Genomic DNA, 24,109 nt, shown 5'->3' on the forward strand with positions numbered 1-24,109 from the left:
ATTGACATTGAATACGTAATTCGTCATGTTATTACCGTGTTCCCGGCCATCCGTAATGACGATGATGATCACAGCGGTGGTGTAGGCAGTGGCTGTCATCATTTTGATGGTACTGACGATAACAACAAGGGGGAAAGGGATGATGAAGATGGTTCCAAGGAAGATAAGAAACAGGAGCAGAAGAAGAAGAAAAAAGGAGGAAGTGGTGATGGTTTGACAGTGATTACCAATGGCGGTTATGATGATGATGATGGTGATGGTCGTGATGATGATGATGGTGATGGTCGTGGTGATGATGATGATGTTGGTGATGATGATGATAATGATGGTGATGGTGGTGATGATGATGATGGCGTTGATGATGGTGGTGATGATTATGGTGATGATGATGACGGTGATGATGATGGTGATGATGATGGCGTTGATGATGGTGGTGATGATGATGGTGATGATGATGGCGTTGGTGATGGTGGTGATGATGATGGTGATGATGATGACGGTGATTGTGGTGGTGGTTGTGATGATGATGGCGTTGATGATGGTTGTGATGATGATGGTGATGATGATGACGGTGATTGTGGTGGTGGTTGTGATGATGATGGCGTTGATGATGGTTGTGATGATGATGGTGATGATGATGACGGTGATTGTGGTGGTGGTTGTGATGATGCTGGTCATGATGTTGCTGCTGCTGTTGATGATGATGATGGTGATGATGATGGTGATGACGACGCCGATGTTTCAGGGCTGGACTCAGCAGGCAAGACGACCATTCTGTACAGACTGAAACTGGAGGAGGTGGTCACCACAGTCCCCACCATCGGTCAGTCAGAGCGCGCGCGCGCGTGTGTGTGTGTGTGTGTGTTCTGTGTATGTATGTGTGTGTATGTGAGTGTGGATGTGTGTGTGTGTGTATGTTGTGTGTATGTGCGAGTGCGTGTATGCGTGTGTGTGTGTGTATGTATGTGTGTGTGTGAGTGCGTGCGTGCGTTCGTTCGTGCGTGCGTGTATGTATGCGTGTGTGTGAATGCCCATATGCGTGCGTGCACGTCTGTGAATATATGTAGGCGTGTGCGTGGAAAGTGGGGCTTGGGTATGAATGTGAGTGTCGGTGGAGGGTTAGAACTGCGCGAGTGTGTGAATGCATATTGATACATGTGCTCTCTCTCTCTCTCTCTCTCTCTCTCTCTCTCTCTCTCTCTCTCTCTCTCTCCCCACACCTCCCTCTCTCTCTCTCTCTCTCTCGGTAATAATCAGAAGAAGCCTTCCATTTCGTGCGAAATTGAATTGATTGGTAAATGTGTTCTAACCCCTTGAAATGAACATTTTGTTTATTCTATAAAAATGTCATGTCTCTGTCTCTGTCACCCTCTGAGAGAGAGAGAGAGAGAGAGAGAGAGAGAGAGAGAGATAGTGGGTGTGTGTTATCTGTTTAGTTTAATGTTTTATACGCTCACATGGTCTTACGTGTGTGTATGTGTGTGTGTGTGTGTGTGTGTGTCACGGTGTGTGTGTGTGCAGGTTTCAATGTGGAGAGCATACAGTACAGAGATTTACATTTCACAGCGTGGGACATCGGCAGCAGAGATAAGCTGGTGAGTAAAGCACGTGTATCGTGCATGGTGTGTCTGTGTCTTGTCACTGTCTCACTGGAGCCCTCTCCTTCTGCTTTCATCTGGTCGTTTGATTTGGGTGATTTTCTGTTGCTGCCCTTCTTCACATCACACACAGCCTGACAGATTGACCACACACACACACACATATGCGCGCGCTCGCTCACACACACACACACACACACACGCACACGCACACACACACGCACACACACCACACACACACGCACACACCACGCACACACATACACATATATACACACACGCGCGCGCGCGCACGCACGCACGCACGCACACACACACACACACACACACACACACACACACACACACTCACTCACTCACTCACTCACTCACTCACTATTTACACGATTTATATCACTCAAGGTGAAAGGAAACACACACACATGCATACATACATCACATACATACATACATTCATTCACACACGTCCACACGTACATGCATGCACGCACGCACACACACACACACACACACACACACACACACACACACACACACACACACAACACACACACAGAGTATAATGATCACCGTTATCATCGTCACACAGGCCCGATGGTGAACCGGTAAGCAAGCAATGTCAATCACTCACTCGATCATTCAATCAATCGCTCACTAACTCACTCACTAACTCACTCACTCACGAAGTCACTCATTCTTCTTTCTTTGGGAAAACAGGGAAATAAAAAGGCAACATAACTGCTCATAATTTCGAAGGTTCAGTGACTCTTTGTGGAGACATATACAGTAGTTTCATTCAGTTGTCTCCGAGAGTGTTTGCTTCCCCCTAGTAACCTTGAGGTTTACATTGATGATTCACTTTGTTCAGTGTTTAGAAGCCCCGGTGCAGTTTCTGCCAGTGTCACATATCGATTCTACTTTTCAGTGACGGTTAGAAATTATCCCTGTCTGTCTTCACGTAATTCAACGCCAACGATAAGGAACAAGAAGACGAAGGAGAAGAAGAATAGAAGAAAGATTTAGACAGAGAGGAGTAAGATTGTATGTATCAACCAGCCGCCGTGGCGAAGTGATTAGTGTCGCGGACTGACGGCTGGGAGGACGCGGGTTCGAATCCCAGCGGAGATGGGTTTTTCAGCCCGTGGCCGACTTCTGCCCAGAGTTGAGTGTGCTGTGGGCTTAAATGGGGAGACTGTGACCACACAGTCGAGTGTCATCCACTTCAAGGATGCGTCTTTGGGTGTGTTGCTGTAATTACCTGACCAACACTGCAAGTGTCTGTATCTCTCGGGCCTGGTTAACGCCAGGATATCATTATGACAGGAATCGTAGAGTACAGCCTTGTCACGCAGTCCCAAACCAAAATGGACCTCCATAGCAATATCGTCATCGTCATCATCATCTTCCTCCTCCTTCACCATCATCAATATAAAAACAAAAGAGTCCCAAAGTCTGTGGCCTTTCATGCCCTGCTCTCACTTCTGTGCTTGGGGTGAGTCCTGTCAATGTCTTCAGTGTCGACAGATTAATGGGGGACGTGGTGGCGGTCTCCACTCTGGGAGAGACGCTCACTCAGTCTGGCTCCGCGACTAAGCCATTATTGTCGTTAGTAGGGGGCTTAGTAGGTGGTGTCCTAAGTACGGGCACCACTGAACACCGCCGAAGTAACTCAGCAGCAGTGCAGGGTCTCCTCTGGTGTGTGGCCTCCTGGCGACCTAACATCGATGGTTCCTGCGGACTGCCGACGCTGGAACTGTGACGGACGAACCCGGGTGTGACCGTGTGTGAGGGAATCTAAATGAGCGGCGTGGGAGTAATGTCACTGAAACGGTGCAGATGATGGGGCAGCAAAAAAAAAAGAAAAAAGAAAAAAAAAGATTGTATGTATCATTGTCACCCGTGTTTGACTAATGACCATCGGAACATTGGAGGAGGTAACTGCTGTCCCGGCTATCTGGGCTAGAATTTGATTATAGTGGAGAGTACATTGCCGAAGTTGATCCCCATTCTGTTGACCAAGAGGATTTTAGGACAATCGGCGTTGGGATGGTCCACAAAGGCCAGCCAGCTCTGAAGACTGCAGCAGTAAGAGTCGGTGCAGTCTTGCAGGATGAGTAGAAAATTGAAGGATTCATAACGTGACGAACTTGAAATGCTGGACGATCGTCATGGATTAAAGATATGTTGAACAGATAATGACCTGCATGTGCTGCAAGATGTGTGACTAGTGTCCCCAGACCAACAGACATCAAAACAATGCGATACGGCCAGCGAGCCTTCACGTCTCTTGTTCCTCCTCTTTGGAAGTCAGTCCCTGGGAACGGCAGATAAGCATCTTCTCTTAGTACCGAAAACAAAAATAAATAAATAAAAAAGCAATAAAAGCACAATTATTTCTTTTAATTTTAGCCAAAGTATTGCACACTCTCCTCCCACTTTCTAAATGCAGTGTGTGTGTATGTGTGTGTGTACGTATGCGTGTACTGGTGTGTGTGTGGTTGTGTGTGTGCGTGTGTGTCTCAGTGTTTGTGTGTGTGTGTGTGTCTGTGTCTGTGTGCGCATGCATGTACTGGCGTCTGTGTGTGTGTGTGTGTGGTCTGTTATGGAGGCATTTGATTAATTCTTATTGTTTTTGTCTCTGTGTGTGCGGGTGCCGCTGATAACACACAACGTAAATGTGGACACTTTTATGCGGCCTATACAAATCAAGTTTATATCACATAAGCTTACAGTTGGACCAACAGCAAAGTAAGAGCTGTATGATCAACGGTTTCTCCATGGCAATGGGAAGTCATTTACAGCTTAGTCTTTTGTGAAGGACTATGACTCTCAAACTAGGAAGCAAGATTGCACTGGTTCTTAGTGCTGCAGCATTGGGGGCTAGCTGGCCTTTTGGAACCATCCCAACGCCGACTGTCCTAAAACACTCTCGGCCGAGAGAGTGGGGGTTTAACTTGGGCAAGACACGCTCTTCAAGAATCAAATTCTAGCCCAGGGACAGCAGTTACCTCCTCTGCTGTTCTGATGGTTATAGTCGAACATTACTGTCATTATACAAATGACGTTCATTCATTCCAATTCCCACTACCCCCTCTCCCTGCCCTGTCAGAGGCCCCTGTTCCGGCACTACTACAAAGGAGCGGACGCCGTGGTGTTCGTCATCGACAGCCATGACCCCGAGCGGCTGGACGAGCTGAACCACGACGTGCTGAAGCCTGCCACGGGGGCGGAGGAGCTGAAGGAGGCCGTCTTCCTCTTCCTGGCCAACAAGGTGGACCTCAGCCACACCGTCACCACGGAGGAGATCACAGAGCGGCTGGGCCTGCAGTACCTCAAGCACACCTGGAGTAAGTGGGGGGTAGGGGGAGGGAGGGGGGGAGGGGATGGGGAGGGAAGGGGGTGGTGTAGTGTGTGTGTGTGTGGTGGGGGGCATTACCTCAAGCACACCTGGAGTAAGTGGGGAGCAAGGGGGGAGTTGCCGGGGGACGAGGAAGGGGAGGGGGAGGGAGGTAGGTGCAGTGTGTGTGTGTGTGTGTGTGTGGTGGGGGGCATTACCTCAAGCACACCTGGAGTAAGTGGGGGGAGAGGGGATGGGGAGGGAAGGGGGTGGTGTAGTGTGTGTGTGTGTGGTGGGGGGCATTACCTCAAGCACACCTGGAGTAAGTGGGGAGCAAGGGGGGAGTTGCCGGGGGACGAGGAAGGGGAGGGGGAGGGAGGTAGGTGCAGTGTGTGTGTGTGTGTGTGGTGGGGGGCATTACCTCAAGCACACCTGGAGTAAGTGGGGGGAGAGGGGATGGGGAGGGAAGGGGGTGGTGTAGTGTGTGTGTGTGTGGTGGGGGGCATTACCTCAAGCACACCTGGAGTAAGTGGGGAGCAAGGGGGGAGTTGCCGGGGGACGAGGAAGGGGAGGGGGAGGGAGGTAGGTGCAGTGTGTGTGTGTGTGTGGTGGGGGGCATTACCTCAAGCACACCTGGAGTAAGTGGGGAGCAAGGGGGGAGTTGCCGGGGGACGAGGAAGGGGAGGGGGAGGGAGGTAGGTGCAGTGTGTGTGTGTGGTGGGGGGCATTACCTCAAGCATACCTGGAGTAAGCTTGGGGGATTGAGAGAGAGGGTAGGGTGAGGAAGAGGGTGTAGTGTGTGTGTGGGGGGGGATGGGGATGTGTATGTATTTGTATTTGTATTTCTTTTTATCACAACAGATTTCTCTGTGTGAAATTCGGGCTGCTCTCCCTAGGGAGAGCGCGTCGCTACACTACAGCGCCACCCAATTTTTTGTATTTTTTCCTGCGTGCAGTTTCATTTGTTTTTCCTATCGAAGTGGATTTTTCTACAGAATTTTGCCAGGAACAACCCTTTTGTTGCCGTGGGTTCTTTTACGTGCGCTAAATGCATGCTGCACACGGGACCTCGGTTTATCGTCTCATCCGAATGACTAGCGTCCAGACCACCACTCAAGGTCTAGTGGAGGGGGAGAAAATATCGGCGGCTGAGCCGTGATTCGAACCAGCGCGCTCAGATTCTCTCGCTTCCTAGGCGGACGCGTTACCTCTAGGCCATCACTCCACTTGTGTGTGAGTGTGTGTGTGTGAGTGTGTGTGTGTATGTGTGAGTGGGTGTGTGCTTATGAGTGTGTCTGTGTGTGTGAGATGTGTGTATGTGTGTGAGTGTGTGTATGTGTGGGTGGGTGGGGTTGGTGTGTCGGGGGGGGACGTGGGGGGTGTGGGGGGCAGTACCTCAAGCACACCTGGAATAAGTGGGGGGGAGAGGGGATGGGGATGGAAGGGGGTGGGGTGTGTGTGTGTGGCAGGGGGAGGGGAAGTGGGGGGTGTGGGGGGCAGTACCTCAAGCACACCTGGAATAAGTGGGGGGGAGAAGGGATGGGGATGGAAGTGGGTGGGGTGTGTGTGTGTGGCAGGGGGAGGGGAAGTGGGTGGTTGTGGGGGGCAGTACCTCAAGCACACCTGGAATAAGTGGGGGGGAGAGGGGATGGGGATGGAAGGGGGTGGGGTGTGTGTGTGTGGCAGGGGGAGGGGAAGTGGGGGGGGGGGCAGTACCTCAAGCACACCTGGAATAAGTGGGGGGGAGAGGGGATGGGGATGGAAGGGGGTGGGGTGTGTGTGTGTGGCAGGGGGAGGGGAAGTGGGGGGGTGTGGGGGGCAGTACCTCAAGCACACCTGGAATAAGTGGGGGGGAGAAGGGATGGGGATGGAAGGGGGTGCGGTGTGTGTGTGTGCGTGTGAGTGTGTGTGTGTGTGATGTGGGAGAGAGGGGGATGGGAGGGGGGGGCAGTACCACAAGCACACCTGGAGTTAGCTGGGGGGGGGGGGGATGTGGGAGGGAGGGGTGTGGTATGTGTGTGAGGGGGTTTGCTGGGGGTGTTGGGGGAGGGGGGAGGGCAGTACCTCAAGCACACCTGGAGTTAGCTGGGGGGGGGGGGGGGGGAAGGGAGGGAGGGGTGTGGTATGTGTGTGAGGCGATTTGCTGGGGATGTTGGGGGAGGGGGGGGGCAGTACCTCAAGCACACCTGGAGTGAGCTGGGAGGAGAAGGAGGAGGGTGGTATGGTGTGTGTATGTGTGTGTGTGTGTGTGAGCATATGTGTGTGGGTGCGTCATTGTGTGAGTGTATGTGCGTGCACGTGCGTGTGTTTGTGTGTGCGCACGTGTGCCAGTTGTGTGTCTGTGTGTATGTGTCTGTGTCCATATGTGTGTGTGTGTCTGTGCGTCATTGCGTGTGTGTGTGTGTGTGTGTGCGTGCGTGTCTTTGTTTCGGTATGCGCGCTGGGCCTGCAGTACCTCAAGCACACCTGGAGTAAGTGGGGGGTGCGAGGGTAGGGGGAGGGAGGGGGGGAGAGGGGATGGGGAGGGAAGGGGGTGGTGCAGTGTGTGTGTGTGTGGTGGGGGGCATTACCTCAAGCATACCTGGAGTAATTGAGGAGCAAGGGGGGAGGTGCTGGGGGAGGAGGAAGGGGAGGGGGAGGGAGGTAGGTGCAGTGTGTGTGTGTGTGGTGGGGGGCATTACCTCAAGCATACCTGGAGTAAGCTTGGGGGATTGAGAGAGAGGGTAGGGTGAGGAAGAGGGTGTAGTGTGTGTGTGTGGGGGGGATGTGTGTGTGTGAGTGTATGTGCGTGCATGTGCGTGTGTTTGTGTGTGCGCACGTGTGCCAGTTGTGTGTCTGTGTGTATGTGTCTGTGTGCATGTGTGTGTGTGTCTGTGCGTCATTGCGTGTGTGTGTGTGTGTGTGCGTGTGTTTGTTTCTGTATGCGCGCGTGTGCCAGTAGTGTATATGTGTGTGTGAATGCGCATGCACAGTCCAGCTCCACACCAAGTCACTAACGCTGTGCACTGTGCACTGTTGGTGTGCAGACATCGTGCCGGTGAGCGCGGTGACGGGGGAAGGGCTGTACCCAGCCCTGGACTGGCTGTGCATGAAGCTGGGGTCAGTGCAGGCCCGCCGCGCCATGGTCACCCCATCCGCCCCAGCCCACCCCGACCACCCCGCCCCTTCCTCCACCTCCGGCACCCCGGGCAGCAAGGCCGATGGCGGAGTGGCCTCCCCTCAGGAAGGGGAGCTGCAGGCCAGGGGGGACTACTGCTCGCGAGCCTACAGCGCCATCAAGTGCTTCTTCTTCCGCTCCAACAGGCAAGGGAGGCAATCGTCCCCGGACACCATCAGTATGAGCAGCCAGGAGCAGTGAAGAGGGTGTTCCCGTTTATTTCAGTTGGTTAGTTAGATACTTTTGTCTGTTTCCCCGGGCATGATCAGCATGGCTAGATATGAACGGTCACTAGGAGGTGCTGTTTGCGTTGTATTGCACTCAGTTGTTTTTCTTCATAATGGCACGCTACAAGGGACAGAAGAGGCAACAGTCTGTGGACTAAGTAAAATTGAACACTGTAGTACAGTGATGGAAAGGATTTGTTTTATTTGATAAATTTGGTATTTTTTGTTATTTTTTGTCATTTACTTTTTGTTATTTTGAACTTGTTTTTTTGTTTTGTTAACCAGATTATTTACCTACAAAATCTGTTGAAATGCTCCTCATGTATGGGGAGAATGTCACATGCTTTTTGTGCATGAAGCAAACGCGATAAACAAACAACAAAAATCCACCAATATTTCTGTTATTTAACCAGCAGAAGGCCAAATGCTTACAGGAAAAGCAGCCTGTAAAAGATGTGGACAGATGGAGTTCTGTGAACACCATGATTGATGGACACTGACAGAGAAGTGGTGGATAATATGTGAATGCTTTGAATTGCTGACACACAGGTTTCTACAATAAGGAAGGGAGGAAACATCTTACCTGCCTCCCCCTGACTGGACATTGTCCCTTGCTGTTGACTTCTCTTTTGAAAGTGACTACTGATTGCTGGCTGACCAGCTGAAGACAGTGTACAGTGTGCAGACCTCGGGCTAGTCAGCAGGTGCTTGTGTTCAAATCCAGTAACTGTAGTGTCCAGTAGGTCTGTATGAGAGGTGGATACATGGACTCGTGAACTGATGAAGAAGGAATGGTGTGTGTGTGTGTGTGTGTGTGTGTGTGTGTGTGTGTGTGTGTGTGCAGGCACACATCCATGCATGTATGTGTGTATAACTTATTGTTTGGTAAAAAATGAAAAGAAATTTTCCATTATTTTTATATCATACCCACAAATCTACCCACTTACACACACACACACACACACACACACACACACACACTGAAAATGTCTGCCAGTCATCTATAAAAACCTGACTTTTTTTTTTTTTAAAGGTGTGTGGGTGTAGTCATATTGTGAATAGATTAAAATAACAATAAATGTATTTTACCTGTGTGTGAGATAATGGGCTGATGATTATTGCATGCCATAAACTACAAGCTGTGGACATTTGTGCAGAGTATTTATCTCCCTGTTGTTGTTTTCAGTGTATACCTCTGTCTGTCTCACTGTGCCTTTCTTCTCCTTTCTTTGTTTCTCTCTTTGTTGATTGGTTTCATGGTGTGTTAGTCATCTCTTCGTATCATCGATATGCTTATTATCATTATTGTGTTAATAAGTATGTGTTCGTCAGTGTGTATAGATGTGTGTGTGTGTGTTTGTGTATGATTGCATATGTTTACATAGTAATGTGTCCGTTCATGCGTCTGTCTGTGTGCATGCATGTATATGTGTATGCATGCGTAAGGACACTTTTGTGCGTGTGGGCACATGGGTGTGTAAAACTACAAGTGTGCACACGTGTGTGTATCTGTGTGTCAGTTCATGTGTTCACAGTGTGTGTGTGTGTGTGTGTCCTTTAAATTTTTACAAATTATTCTAAACAGGGAGTGAAGAGAAAAATGATTAATATAATCAAGGTAGAGGTGTGGAGAATGTATCAGTGGAAATGTTTTCTTTCTTTCTGTTCTTTTTCTATACAATTAAATGGCTTTTGAAAATGTCCACGATTTTCATAATAAAACTGATTTTCTGACTTTGAGTTTTATTGTGACTGAAAGTTCCAGTATCATTGTTATCGTTTCTCCACTTGTACACCACCACAGTGCACCTTTACTGACAGCAGCTCAAAGACTACATTGTGTATACGTTTTAAGCTTGTGCTCATGGATTGTCTTGTAATACTGAACCAAGGAAACCAAACCAAAACAACCGCATTCCAAGCCAAACCACAAACCAGACCAAACCACGAATGAACTAGCCACGACCTCAGACATGGTAGGTCAGGGGAGATTACTTTGTATTTTGGCGAATTTGGCGTGGTTTACACGGGCGATGTCCCTTCCAAACATGCACCGTTCAGCCAGAAATGGAGAACTGCCGTGCGCCCTCTCCCTTCGTCAGGCCTTGAGACTACCATAGATATGTAGGTATATAAAAGATAAATCAAAAATGAAAGTTGCACACAAACAAAATATAACAAAAACGTAAATACTTTTTTTTTTCTTTTAATCAGAATGATACACCTGACAGAGAGGCATGGAAGGCAAATGAATAATAAAAATTGGCAATGTCCAGCGAACCTAAGCATACCCAAACTATATAGACTAAACGCTCGTGCATATTCGCAATCGTACACACACATGCGCGCGCGCACATGTGACATTCACACACACACACACACACAGACTTTATACCAAGCCGCAAAATGTGCACTGAACTGACGGATGCTAGTAGGCTAACATGGACAACTTGGTCTGAAAGCTTTCATTGTCTGCTAAAATGACACAGTGCATATTTATTGTAACTTTTATTTCTGAACGGTCTTTCTTATCAGCATTTTATATGCATTCTTGTCTAAGCCGGTGGTGTGTCTGTTGTTGGCTTCAATTTGTACAGTTCAAAAGGAGCCTGACTTCACACACACGTAACACGCGCGCACGTGACGGTCTGTGCCCAATGTGAGGGAAGACTGTGCACCAGTCCGCAGCTCGAGGGAACGTGACTTCACTGACAGCCTTTACTGTTCTGAACAGCATGTAGACCAGCATGTGTCAAGTTAAACACAGGTCAAGTGCCGTGGGCGTGTCGCGCCTGAACTTGAAATAGATCATAGCTGACTCAGAGCGCACACTCTCAAGGAGAGCTAAGTTATATTATCTGAGCTCACAGCGAAACTCTTCCAACATATCTCCCTCTTTGAAAACACGCGTGTTACCATAGCGAAGCATCGCAACACACACATCACGTTCACATGGAAGACCTCTTCATACGGGGAGGTCGAATACTCGATCCGGCGAACAACTTGGACTTGACAGGAGACGTGTTGATCAAAGATGGTCGCATCGCGGTGGTTGGCAGTGGCGGTGGGACCGGGGAGGGGGCGGGGTGCAGGGAGGTGGACGCCAGAGGCTGTGTGGTGACCCCTGGCCTCGTGGACTGTCACGTGCATGCCTACCAGCACGCCACACCGCTGGGCATCAACATTGACCATTGCTGCCTGCAGAGGGGGGTCACGGCTGTTGTGGATGCTGGCAGTGCTGGTAAGGTTTGAGTGTGTGTCTATGTGTGTCTTTTTAGCTGTTTTTCTCAGTTACTGTTATGGGTCAAAAACACACTACAAATCACATCCACGTGACGTGCATTATATACACACCAGACAGTTTTTTCCCCCATCTTGTATGACTTGAATAGGACAGACATTAAATCAAAGGCTACTAGTACTACTACAAATTACACCAAGATGCAGATGTACAGAGCTTGTGTTCTAAGCACCCTACTCTACACAAGTGAAACACGAACTACATATTCCGCCCAAGAGAAGAGACTAAACAGTTTTCCTCTCCAATGCCTCAGAAGCATTCTTGGAATCCAAAGGCAGGACAAGATCCCAAACACTGAAGGCTTCCTTGGAAAGCCTTGCCAACTCACATGGACCCTGAGAACCTGCCATTTAGAGAGGGGTGAAACAAGCAGAGAGAAGCCGCATTGACTCGCTGAGGAGAAAAAGAGCCACATGCAAGTAAAATTCAGAAAACCAAATCTACCTATATCTGTCCCACATGCAGCAGAGATTGCCACTCCAGCACTGGTCTACACAGCCACAGCAGGAAGTGCAATGCCTGGCAGTGACTACATTTCTGGTGCAGCCATCGTCTCACGAGATGGAAGGAGGCCGACGATGACGACTACAAATACACACATGTATGCTCGCATGCATATACATGCATGCATACACACACACTGACACACACACACACACGCACAGTCAGGAGAGGAAAACAAGATAGTCAGCCATTTGGCCGTATTGAATGGATTTTGTTTTCTTACAAATTAAATGGAACAAAAGTTTTGATTCACTGGACTATTTACCCTCTGTTCAAAATCGCACAGAAAGATTGCACATGAGAAATGAATAATTTCTCTGATATGAATATTGTCACTGAGACAAAGGTCAGGGGTGATTAACTGGTGTGGTGCCCCAGATTTATGAGAACACATAGATTTTTTGTAACTATATATTAATCAAGTTTCACCAGTCAGCCATATAGTGTCATACATATAGAACTATTTCTTCTTCTTTTTTTCTTTTTTTAAATAATGAATGTGTTGACCTTTTGACAGTACCCAAGATGTAGGTGAAGAAGTGGCTCGATATAATTATAAGTCTGATAAAAAGTGTGGGTTAAGATTTTTCTTCTTTTGTCAAATAAAACTGTTATATATATATATATATACGTGTGTGTGTGTGTGTATAAATGTGAATGGAGTTTTCATCAGATAGATATGATAAGTTGTATTATCTCATTCTCATTAATTATATGCTGTATCCAATAATTATGTATGTTCTGGGGTGTCCAGCTTATAATTGAGAAGAAGAGAAAAAATGTAAGCTCATGCGAGGCAGTCACACTGTTTTCAGAATCAGTAGAGATGTAAATGTTCTGAGAAATAATGAAGTTGAACTTTTGATGATGTCTGATAATCATAAGTTGCAAAGAATTATGTAACAAGGCCCCATACTCAGTATGCACTGTATCTGAAAACATTATACTCACATCAGACACTGTTGACAGAATCAGTAGGGATGTAAATGAAGTGAAGGATGATTGATGATGGTATGGGGACATCAACCAGGTTGCTGCACACTGAATGGCCTGAGGAAATTCATACGTGACCAAAGCAAGTGTCGCCTGTACGCCTTTGTGCACATTGCTTCACACGGCTTGGCTTCTGCAGGATGTGCTGGTTTGAGTAAGCTCTGTGTGTCTGTGTGTGTCTGTGTGTGTGAGTGTGTTTGTGTCTCTGTGTGTGTGTGTGTGTGTGTGTGTATGTATGTTTGTATGTATGTGTGTCTGTGTCTGTGTGTCTGTGTATACCTGTGTTTGTGTCTGTTTTAAACTTTAAAGGGAGTATGTGTGTTTGAGAAAAGACAGAGTGAGTGTGTGTGTGTGTGTGTGTGTGTGTGTGTGTGTGTGTGTGTGCATGCTTGAGAGAGAAAGAGAGAGACAGGTCTTGTTTTTTTAATCAAAATCTTCTTTTTTTTTCATTGAGAGAAAAGGAATAAGCACTTAATGGCCTGTTTTATCCTACCCTCATAAAGAAAATCTAGAAACTGGTCGAGAGAATAAAAAGTGAATATGAAAAAAAAAAGATAGAGAAAGAGAGGGATGGAGTCTGTATTGTGTGTGCACACGTGTCACTCTTCCCTGTGCAAGGTTTGTCTGAATGTATATTATATGGTTTGATAGATTTTGAAACATTGAAACATTTTGAGTTCTTAAATTTGTGGGGTATGTGAGTGAGTGTATGTGTATGTGCATGCATGTATGCATGTGTGTATAATGTGCATGTGTGTGTTTGTGTGTGTATGTATGTGTGTGTGTGTATGGATGTGTGTGTTTGTGTGTGTATACGTGTATGTGTGTGTGTGTGTGTGTTTGTGCACAGATCCAGGAGGGGAGCTGGACTCGCTGAACCAGGTGGATGTGGAGGGATGTGTGTCCTCCATCCTCAGCAACCGTGACTTTGTGGTGGGCGTCAAAGTACGTCTGAGCACCAGCATCTCCGACTGTGGGCGAAATGAACAGGAGGCTTTCAGGTCTGTGGTGCTTCAAAGTACACATGCTGTGGTGTGATGTGATGTATTCTGTAATGGTGTGATGTGCTATGATGTGTGTTTTGTTATGGTGTGTTGTGTTATGGTGTGCTGTGTTATGTTATGGTGTGTTGTGTTATGGTGTGTTGTGTTATGTTACGGTGTGATGTGTTATGTTATGGTGTACTGTGTTGTTATGATGTGCTGTGTTGTGTTATGGTGTGTTGTGTTATGGTGTTGCTGTGTTGTTACGGTGTGCTGTGTCATGCTGTATGCTGTGTTGTGTTATGGTGTGCTGTGCTGTGTTATGGTGTGCTGTATTATGGTGTGCTGTGTTAAATGTTGTGTTGTGGTGTTCTGTGTTGTGCTATGGTGTGCTATTATGTGCTGAACTGTGTTCTGATATGTTGTGCTAGAATATGCTGAATGTGTGTGTGTGTGTGTGTTTGTATTTATTTATTTGTTTATTCATTTATTTATTCATATATACATATACATATATATAGATAGATAGACCGACAGACAAACAGACAGATAGATATGTCTTACACTCTGACTGGATGCAAACCCACAGCCTCCAAAAAGACAGTGTGTGACATGGTCTGCAGCACTGTGGTGGATGCAGCAATGCAGACATGATTTTCTGGTCACGTATATTGCAGGCGATCTCTGCAGGCAGCAGGTGATGCCGGTGTGCCGCTGATGGTTCATCACAACAATTCATCCGTGCCCACCGTGCACACTGCAGGTCTGTCTACACATCTCCCAACACAACTATCTGATTAACTGTTTTATACAGTGCTCTCTCTCTCTCTCTCTCTGTCTCTGTCTCTCTCTGTCTCTGTCTCTCTCTGTGTGTCTCTGTCTCTCGTTTTCTCTCTCTCAAGAACAGATTGGGAGTATAGGCCATGCCTAAAATCTTAAACCTTGAATAAAAACGTTTTGAGTTCTGAGTTCTCTCTACCCCCTACCCCCTTCCCCTCTCTCGCACTCACTCTCTCTCTCTCTCTCTCTCTTTGTTCCTTGGCTAGTTGGTTAGATTTTTGAACATGCAACTATTTTTTAGCACACCATTGATTAAGGTAGCTACATTCCATCTTCAGGGATGATGTGTAAACCTAACACCAGTGTGCATGTGTTTTATTTCCATGTCATTCACTCCACCAGCATGTGATCATGGTCTTCTCTTCTATGAAAAATGAAATAGGATTTAAATTGCAAGTCTTTTTTTATGCAAGCATTCATGCGTGGGACTGAATTTGGACTTGGTGTGGACTGGTGTCTGTACAGATGTTAACTCTGGAGGGAAAATCTTTTCCAACCTGGCTGTCCTGAGTGGGAATTGAACCCTGGACCTTGGAACAAGTGTCATGCTTTACACACAGAGCCTTGCATGCACTCACAGAATGCTGTGTAGTGCTGATGATTCAGAGAGAAAAAAAAGACTTCATTCTTTCATTTTCTCTGTACATTTGTTCAGTGCCAGGTTTACCTGGGTGGCAAGGAACTTTTGGAGGGATAGCTGACAGAAAAGTACAGACATGAATTAAAATTTGATTACACATTACTGGGATCTCTGTCTTCTCTGCAATCTCTGAACTGCTCTGAAGGCTTTTTGTGTGGTGGTGGTGGGGGAGTTTTGATGTCTGTTTGCAGTCACTGGGTCATTGTGGGAATTGCTGTTAGTGATTTATTTCTACTGCCTCTTCCTTCACTGGGTCATTGTGGGAATTGCTGTTAGTGATTTATTTCTACTGCCTCTTCCTTCACTGGGTCATTGTGGGAATTGCTGTTAGTGATTTATTTCTACTGCCTCTTCCTTCACTGGGTCATTGTGGGAATTGCTGTTTGTGATTTATTTCTACTGCCTCTTCCTTCACTGGGTCATTGTGGGAATTCCTGTTTGTGTTTTATTTCTACTGCCTCTTCCTTCACTGGGTCATTGTGGGAATTGCTGTTTGTGATTTATTTCTACTGTCTGTTCCTTCACTGGGTCATTGTGGGAATTGCTGTTTGTGATTTATTTCTACTGCCTCTTCCTTCACTGGGTCATTGTGGGAATTGCTGTTTGTGATTTATTTCTACTGTCTGTTCCTTCACTGGGTCATTGTGGGAATTGCTGTTAGTGATTTATTTCTACTGCCTCTTCCTTCACTGGGTCATTGTGGGAATTGCTGTTTGTGATTTATTTCTACTGTCTCTTCCTTCACTGGGTCATTGTGGGAATTGCTGTTTGTGATTTATTTCTACTGCCTCTTCCTTAAATATTTGTACAGATGTGAAACACTTTGAACTCAAACTCTCAACAAATTATTTCTGTTATTATTTCATTGAGCCCTGTGCCTGAGCATTGCTCTTGGTGTCAGAGTGTGTCTGATGAAAACAGTTTTCATGATCCTACATATAAATCACAAGGAAAGGGAACCAGCTTCTACAGTATTTCCTGATGTGTCCTCATGGAATTTGGAAGAAAAACAGTATGTTTTTATCATCTTTTCTGTGTCAGTATGGTGTGGAAGCTTGCTGAGGCTGTGTATTCCCCAGGGCTAAATGGATTAAACAATGAATCAATCATGCTTTTACATGGTCAAGAAATAAAGCTCAAACAAAAGGCAAATAGATTTGCATTGATTTAAAATCTTGTAAGTTCCTTTACAAGAACACATTTTTAGAAACGTATAGCATCTGCTGACCAGAACCTATTAAAGATTGGCAATGGACATGACACAGCTATTGCTGTGGTTAATGCTGTACAACTTCACAGTTGGCTGGAAAGTCATGAAATGGCCCTCATGGTCAGCTGGGCTGGGTGATTGGTGCATGTACAGGTGTGCTGAGATACTGGTGTGCTGAGATACTGGTGCATGCAGAGATGTGCTTAAATATTGGAGTATGTACAGGTGTGCTGAGATAGTGATGTATGTGCAGGTGTGCTGAGCTGCCCAGGTAGCCTGCGTTCAGGTGATGTGTTCACGCACGCTTTTCACTGGCACAGGGGGAACATTGTCAACAGTCAGACAGGAAAGGTTTACCCAGATGTGTGGGAAGCCAAGCGTCGTGGGGTGCTTTTTGATGTTGGCCATGGTTCAGGTACGTTTGATGTGTGTGTGTGTGTGTGTGTGTGTGTGTTCTTTTTAAAAAGATAGCATTGAATGACTTACCACAATGCTACAAAAGCACATGAAGACATCAAGGTCCTATGTTCATAAGAAAAGAGAACATCCAACACCCACCTTGTGGACAGGAACTAGAACACAGGTTACAAGACAAAACGATACAAGGATGCTGCTCATCTTCCACAGGCACAGCAAAAGAAGAAACAGGGAGACAAAGGACACTTAGCTGCCGTGTGTCCATTTTCAGCTTGGTGATGAGTTAACCAGTCATATTGTAGTTGTAGCCACAGTTCTTACATGAAAGGTAATTAGTTACAATCACATTGGATAATTGGACTTCATCTGGTGGGTTTTCTTCATTTGCATAGTTGAAAAGTTCACAATGATTATGCTTGTGTAATCAAGGAAAGTAAACTTACATGGCTAAAATTTACTTAATTGTCCCAGCAACTTATTATCTGTACATCCCACAGTTTTCAAAAAGCTCAGTCTCCTTTCAGAACATACAGTTTGCATACTTTTGACCAAACAAAAAAAGCCTGTTGAGTTTTTTTGGTTTATTTGTTAAATCATACCCAGTTTCACTGAAATTTTTTGTTTCTTGAATGATACCCAGCGTCACAGAAAACACCCTGGCAGTGAACAGGTTAATCCCATGCACAGAAACAAATTTGCTAAATCTCATGACCTAATAAAGTTGTTTAGTCTTGCCATGACGTCCACTCAGTTGCTGTGGCAATTCTCAGTGCTGCAAGCCCGACATGTCCTGTGCAGGATCATTTGGCTGGGGTGTCCTGGAAGCGTGTGCCGAGGAAGGGCTTTGGCCCGATCTGATCAGCACTGATCTGCACACTCAGAGTGTGGAGGGACCGGCCTATGACCTCACCACCGTCATGACCAAGATGTTGCATGCTGGGATGCCTCTTCATGAAGTCATTGCAGCAGCCACATGCAAGCCTGCCACTGTCATTGGCAAGAATGAGAAGATTGGATCATTGAAGGTAGTGATGCTTTACTGGCTTGACTATTTTGTTTTCTCTGTGTGTTTGTGTAAATGTGTGTGTGAAGCGGCCGCTTACATGTCAATGCTTGTTTTATGATAGGTGAGGATGAGAAGCATGATGGTGAGACCATAGAAATGCTTTCAGGTCCATGACGATGATGCTACACAGATTCACTCAAGATGATGATGATGACACTGTAGAGATCCACTCAGGGCTGTGTCACAGGCTATGTCACAGGGCTATGTCACAGGCTGTTACAGGGCTATGTCACAGGGCTGTGTCACAGGGTGATGTCACAGGGCAATTTCACAGGCTATGTCACAGGCTGTGTCACAGGGATATGCCACAGGGATATGTCACAGGGCTATGCCACAGGGATATGTCACAGGGCTATGTCACAGACTATGTCACAGGGCTATGTCACAGGGCTGTATCACAGAGCTATGTCACAGGGCTGCATCAAAGGGCTATGTCACAGGGCTGTATCACAGGCTATATCACAGGGCTGTATCACAGGGCTATGTCACAGAGCTATGTCACAGGGCTGTATCACAGGGCTGTATCACAGGCTATGTCACAGGGCTAAATCACAGGGCTGTATCACAGGGCTATGCCACAGGGCTATGTCTGTGTCACAGGGCTGTATCACAGGGCTGTGTCACAGGGCTATGCCACAGGCTATGTCACAGGGCTATGTCACGGGGCTATGTCTGTGTCACAGAGCTATGTCACAGGGCTATGCCACAGGGATATGTCACAGGGATATGTCACAGGGCTGCATCACAGGGCTATGTCACAGGGCTGTGTCACATGGCTATGTCACAGGCTACACCACAGGGCTATGTCACAGGCTACACCACAGGGCTATGTCACAGGGCTATGTCACAGGCTACACCACAGGGCTATGCCACAGGGCTGCATCACAGGGCTATGCCACAGGGCTGCATCACAGGGCTATGTCACAGGCTACACCACAGGGCTATGCCACAGGCTACACCACAAGGCTATGTCACAGGCTACACCAGAGGGTTATGTCAGGGCTATGCCACAGGGCTATGTCACAGGCTACACCACAGGGCTATGTCACAGGGTTGCATCACAGGGCTATGCCACAGGGCTGCATCACAGGGCTATGTCACAGGCTACACCACAGGGCTATGTCACAGGCTACACCACAGGGTTATGTCAGGGCTATGCCACAGGGCTATGTCACAGGCTACACCACAGGGCTATGTCACAGGGCTATGCCACAGGGCTGCATCACAGGGCTATGTCACAGGCTACACCACAGGGCTGTGTCACAGAGCTATGTCACAGGGCTATGCCACAGGCTACACCACAGGGCTATGTCACAAGGCTGTGCCACAGGCTATGTCACAGGCTACACCACAGGGCTATGTCACAGGGTTGTGTCACAGGCTATGTCACAGGGTTATGCCACAGGCTGTGTCACAGGGCTATGTCACAGGGCTATGCTGCAAGCTGTCTTTCACAGTACAACCCAGTGCCAGCCAGGCCCAGCAGATGCAAACACCTACAGTGTTCGGAAATTTGAGCACCACCCTCTAACAGATGACTTTGTGGACCTTTTTTTGTGTGGCCTCAGTTGCATGCAGGTCATGGAGCACCAGCCTTTTTTTCCTTTTTTTTTTTTTTTTTTTTTTTTTTTTTTTTTTTTTACACATGCTTTCTTCATTGGCTGATTAAAAAAAAAAAAAAAATTATTCTTTTTTCCGTTTTTTCCTTTTCTTCTTTTTTTCGACTGGTCTTTTTCATCTACATTTTCCCATTCCTGCATAGTTTCTGTTAATTAAGTATGTGGACTTTATGGGCCTATACTTTGCATTTGAGCTTGATTCAGCCAGGAGCCACCCAAGTGAGCTGTGACTGAAAAATCAGCAATATCCCTCTGATGGGGGTGAACCTCTGACCACTCATTCCCCAGTCTATGATTCAAACAGGTTTGTTTGTGCATGCGTCTGTGTATGTTTGTGTTAGTGTGTGTGTGTTTATGTATGTGAATATTTTTTAAAAACAAGGCAACAAACATAATTATATTTCCATGGGTGCATGTATATATGTGTGTGTGTGTGTGTGTGTGTGTGTGTGTGTGTGTGTGTGAATTGCAGATTGGAAACGAAGCAGACATCACTGTTTTACGAGTGGAACAGTGTGACATGGAACTGGAAGATTCAAAGGGGGAGACTCGCAGAATCACTCAAAGAATTGTACCTGTCCGGGTGTTTCGAGCAGGGACAGAATATGCCATCAAGGAATTAAAACCTTGGCCCAATCCAGACAGCAAGAAAAAATGTGAAAACAATGTAAAACAGTACTCCATGTGCACATAGCATTAATATTGTGAATTCAGTGACAACAGTAGTATCTTGATGCAAACCAGTGAAAAGTAGTCCTTATTTAGCAGACTTTCAGACTGAAGTAAGTACAATATGTGGAATTGTGTGTTGATTACAGTCAAACTGGAGTTGGATGATTCAATATATTGAACCTAACTGCCAGTCAACTGATTGATTAAACTGATTGACTGCTCCAATTATGAAACAATGTGGTAGGCTACTACTTTTTAAGGAAAGGGAATTGAATGAATGCAGGTGCTTTTCCCATGTGCATGCATGTACTAAAGAATTTCATTGTTTTTCTTCAGTCATCAATAAGTTGATCAGTCAATCGTTAACCAATCTCTCAATCAGTAAATCTAATCATTCTGGGGTTTGGGGTTGTTTTTTTTAATTACTTATTAACATATTTCTGTTAAAGAGGATAATGAAATCAATTAATTTGTTAAACCAGTCTGATTGATTTTCACTTTTATATATATTCATTAAAAGTGAGTGGGAAGAAACTGATTTCATTGCTATGATGTTTATGACATTCTGACTCTTACATATTTATTTCATCATATATTCCTTTTTTCTTCACCATGTCTGTGCTACCTATCAAAGGAGATGATGATGATGGTGGTGGTGGTTGTGGTGATCTATTCAGAAATAAATGAATAATAAAATTGATTTTTTTAAAATAAATAAATGAGATTTAAAAGTAATAGAACATATAGTCTATTCATTAAATCAAAATGTAACCAACATTTCCACACATGCACCCACACACACACTCACCTGCCCCATCACAAACACACACTCACTCGCCCAGTCACACACACACTCGCTCACCCAATCACAAACACACACACACTCGCCCAATCAAAGACACACTCACTCGCCCAATCACAAACACACACTCACCCACCCCATCGCAAACACACACTCTTATACAAGTACAACTACAACAGCAACAAGAGAAATGTTGGAAATAAATGAATAACAACACTAATAAAAATGAATGAATAAGATTTGAAAGTAATACAGCAGACAATCTATTCATTAAATCAGAAATTAACCAACATTTCCCTGCATGCCCTCTTACACAAGTCCAACAGGAAGAGCAAGAAGAGAAATCACACAGATGGATATCTTGACCATGTGTGTGCTACCTATCAAGGAATGTGATGATGATGATATATTCAGACATAAATGAATGATAAAATAAAAACAAATAAATAAATAGCATTTTAAAGTAATAAAGCAAACATATATAGTCTCTTCAAATAACCACTTTTTTCACACTTGCACCCACACTCACCTGCACCCCCTCCAACCTACCCCCACCCACCCCCACACCCCCAAACACACTCTTACGTAAGTCCAACAGCAACAAGAGAAATGGTATGGATGGATGACAATTAACAAAAAGAGAGAAACAGATATGTATTCTTATTTGTCTGCATTCTCTGCTTTTGAATTGTTGGGCATTCACTAACTGCGGCAAAAATCTAAAGGTGACAAAGAGGAGGAGTTTGTATTATACTCCATGTTTGGTGATACATATACTTACCATGTCAAACTGATGCAAACTAGGCCTATTGGTTTGCTCTGCTTGGCCAAATTTCGCGCGGCTAACAGTGAAAAGACGCCCCTCTTTGCCTGGCCCGCTCTTAGCCAATCAAACGCCTCTAAAAGCTATAAGCGCTGAATCATTCCGTGGCCATGAAAGAAAATGCCCCATGAGAACCACGGCGGAGACGCGGGGACGGACGGGCGGGCATTCGAATTTGACATGGTAAGTATATGTATCACCAAACATGGAGTATAATACAAACAACTCCTTTTGGTGTCATATACTGTACCATGTCAAACTGATGCAGAATTTAAAGCAAATGGAGGAGGGCAACGCCTACTGGTTCGTATGGGAGCCCTTGTAACCGAGACGGCAGTGTTAGCCGCGACAAAGGAAATCCCCTTGGAACCGTCAGCCCTGGTCATACGGAAATCCCGGAGGTAGAAGTTGAAGGGATTCTCAGACCGCCAGAAGGCTGCCTCCAAGACATACTGCAGTGGCACCGAGTGCTGGAAAGCAGCCGAAGTGGCTATGGCCCGCACTTCGTGTGTTCTGGGATTAAGACAACTGATATCCTTGTGTGCATGAGAGTAGGCTGTACGAATGATTTGGGAAACCCAGCGGGAAATGGTGCCTGCAGCGATGTCTTTCTTGTAATTCTCATTGAGGGAGATGAGAAGGCGCCTCTGACAAGAACGCCTATGGCGAGACCTATCCCAATAGTATTTGAGACACCGAACGGGGCAGAGATGCCTATCCTCATCATCTTGGGTAAGAATATCAGACAAAGGTCTGACCCTCAGAGAGGGGGAAGGGACCTCGGGGTCTTGGTTCTTAGCCAGAAACTCCGGAAGGAAATGAAGAGTGATGGAACCATCTCTGTGGAATGCTAGATCTTGTGGCATTCCACTAAGACCATGAATCTCACTTCTACGACGGCCAGTGGCCAGCAACAGAAGGAAAGTGGTCTTGAGAGTGAGCAGGTCAAAAGGAATAGTCCCCAATGGCTCAAAGGGCTGTTTTCGAATGAAATCCAGCACCAGGAACAAGTCCCAGAGGGGCACTCTTCTGGGATTCCTAGCTTCCTTCAGAGAGGCGCCCCTAGCCACCTCTCTGAGCAGGAAATCAGCTTCAAAAGCGGGACCACCTAGCTGTTTGATAGTGGTACAGATGGCAGACCTGTACCCTCGCACAGAACTAGCAGACAGGTTGAGAACCGAGGAGCAGTGAGCCAGAAAGTTGGCCAGCTGCATGCTCGTAGGGTTAGTAGGGGGAATGTTCTGAGCTGCAAACCAACGCAGCCATTTCTTCCAGCGAAAGTCATACAAAGTCTCTGTTCCCTCCCTCCTGGCTTTGGAGACTATGGAGAGGAGGTCAGAGGAGGCACTCCCCTGGGTCAGCGCGGCCGACACAGAGGCTGACCGAGGGGTGGAAGACTTCAGTGGTGATGCTGACAGTTCCGACCGCACAGCAGCCACGCGTGCAGGTGGAGCAGTTGAGGATTGGAGTGAGGAATGCCCGAACGAGGCTGCCTCAGCAGATGAGGTTTTGTTTCCAGTTCCAGGGGTGGAACATGTGTCAGGGACTGAAGGACAGGAAACCAGGGCTGGGCTGGCCATTTCGGCGCAATGAGGATCAGCTGCAGGCGTTCCAACCTGGCTTTGTGTATCACCTTGGACAGGATTGGAAAGGGAGGAAACGCGTAGGCAATCAGATTGCTCCAGTCTAGACAGAGTGCATCCACTGCCCACGCTTCTGGGTCGGCGACCAGAGAGACATAAGTGGGAAGTCTCTTGTTGAACCTTGTCGCAACAAGGTCCACCATCGGCCGGAACCACTGTTCCCACACCCCCTGCAGGGTGTCCTTGTCCAGGGTCCACTCTGTGTGTGGAGAGCATCTGCCAAGATGTTGTCTTTTCCTGCTATGTGTCTCGCTGAAAGTGCAATGCCCTTGCTGTG

At 46.6% G+C, this 24,109-nt stretch overlaps 3 protein-coding genes across 3 annotated transcripts in view; 2 read left to right on the plus strand and 1 right to left on the minus strand.

Moving 5' to 3' along the window:
- LOC143287294 (uncharacterized) overlaps positions 1-10,048 on the plus strand; it is a 53,997-nt gene extending 43,949 nt beyond the window's left edge. Inside the window, exons 2-5 of the mRNA XM_076595239.1 lie at positions 746-823; positions 1,522-1,595; positions 4,708-4,945; positions 7,962-10,048. Of these exons, the coding sequence (XP_076451354.1) occupies positions 746-823; positions 1,522-1,595; positions 4,708-4,945; positions 7,962-8,293 (722 nt within the window). The 3' untranslated portion in view covers positions 8,294-10,048. The remainder of the gene's footprint in view (positions 1-745; positions 824-1,521; positions 1,596-4,707; positions 4,946-7,961) is intronic.
- A 655-nt stretch (positions 10,049-10,703) lies between these two features.
- On the plus strand, positions 10,704-21,102 carry LOC143287521 (deacetylase Oant_2987-like). Its single transcript, XM_076595567.1, has 7 exons — positions 10,704-11,560; positions 13,155-13,271; positions 13,968-14,118; positions 14,778-14,863; positions 17,044-17,205; positions 18,006-18,232; positions 20,365-21,102. Exons 1-7 carry the CDS (start codon positions 11,272-11,274, stop codon positions 20,584-20,586), a joined length of 1,254 nt encoding a protein of 417 aa, XP_076451682.1. The 5' UTR covers positions 10,704-11,271; the 3' UTR covers positions 20,587-21,102.
- On the minus strand, positions 18,075-23,522 carry LOC143287522 (uncharacterized). The gene is made up of 2 exons (XM_076595568.1): positions 22,148-23,522; positions 18,075-18,194 (listed from the first exon to the last, which is right to left on the minus strand). The coding sequence occupies exon 1, from the start codon at positions 23,401-23,403 to the stop codon at positions 22,444-22,446; it is 960 nt and encodes a 319-aa protein (XP_076451683.1). The 5' UTR covers positions 23,404-23,522; the 3' UTR covers positions 18,075-18,194; positions 22,148-22,443.
- Between the last annotated feature and the right edge of the window lie 587 nt (positions 23,523-24,109).

This window comes from Babylonia areolata, chromosome 11 (assembly GCF_041734735.1).
Source record: "Babylonia areolata isolate BAREFJ2019XMU chromosome 11, ASM4173473v1, whole genome shotgun sequence".
Lineage (NCBI taxonomy): Eukaryota > Metazoa > Mollusca > Gastropoda > Neogastropoda > Buccinidae > Babylonia > Babylonia areolata.

Bases quoted from the DNA above. Each gene is read 5' to 3' on its own strand.
- LOC143287521 (XM_076595567.1), top strand. From the start codon at position 11,272: ATGGAAGACCTCTTCATACGGGGAGGTCGAATACTCGATCCGGCGAAC. The intron at 11,561-13,154 runs GTAAGGTTTGAG...GACATCAACCAG, and splicing joins TGTGGATGCTGGCAGTGCTG to GTTGCTGCACACTGAATGGC. The intron at 14,864-17,043 runs GTCTGTCTACAC...ATGTATGTGCAG, and splicing joins GCCCACCGTGCACACTGCAG to GTGTGCTGAGCTGCCCAGGT.
- LOC143287522 (XM_076595568.1), bottom strand. From the start codon at position 23,403: ATGCAGCTGGCCAACTTTCTGGCTCACTGCTCCTCGGTTCTCAACCTG.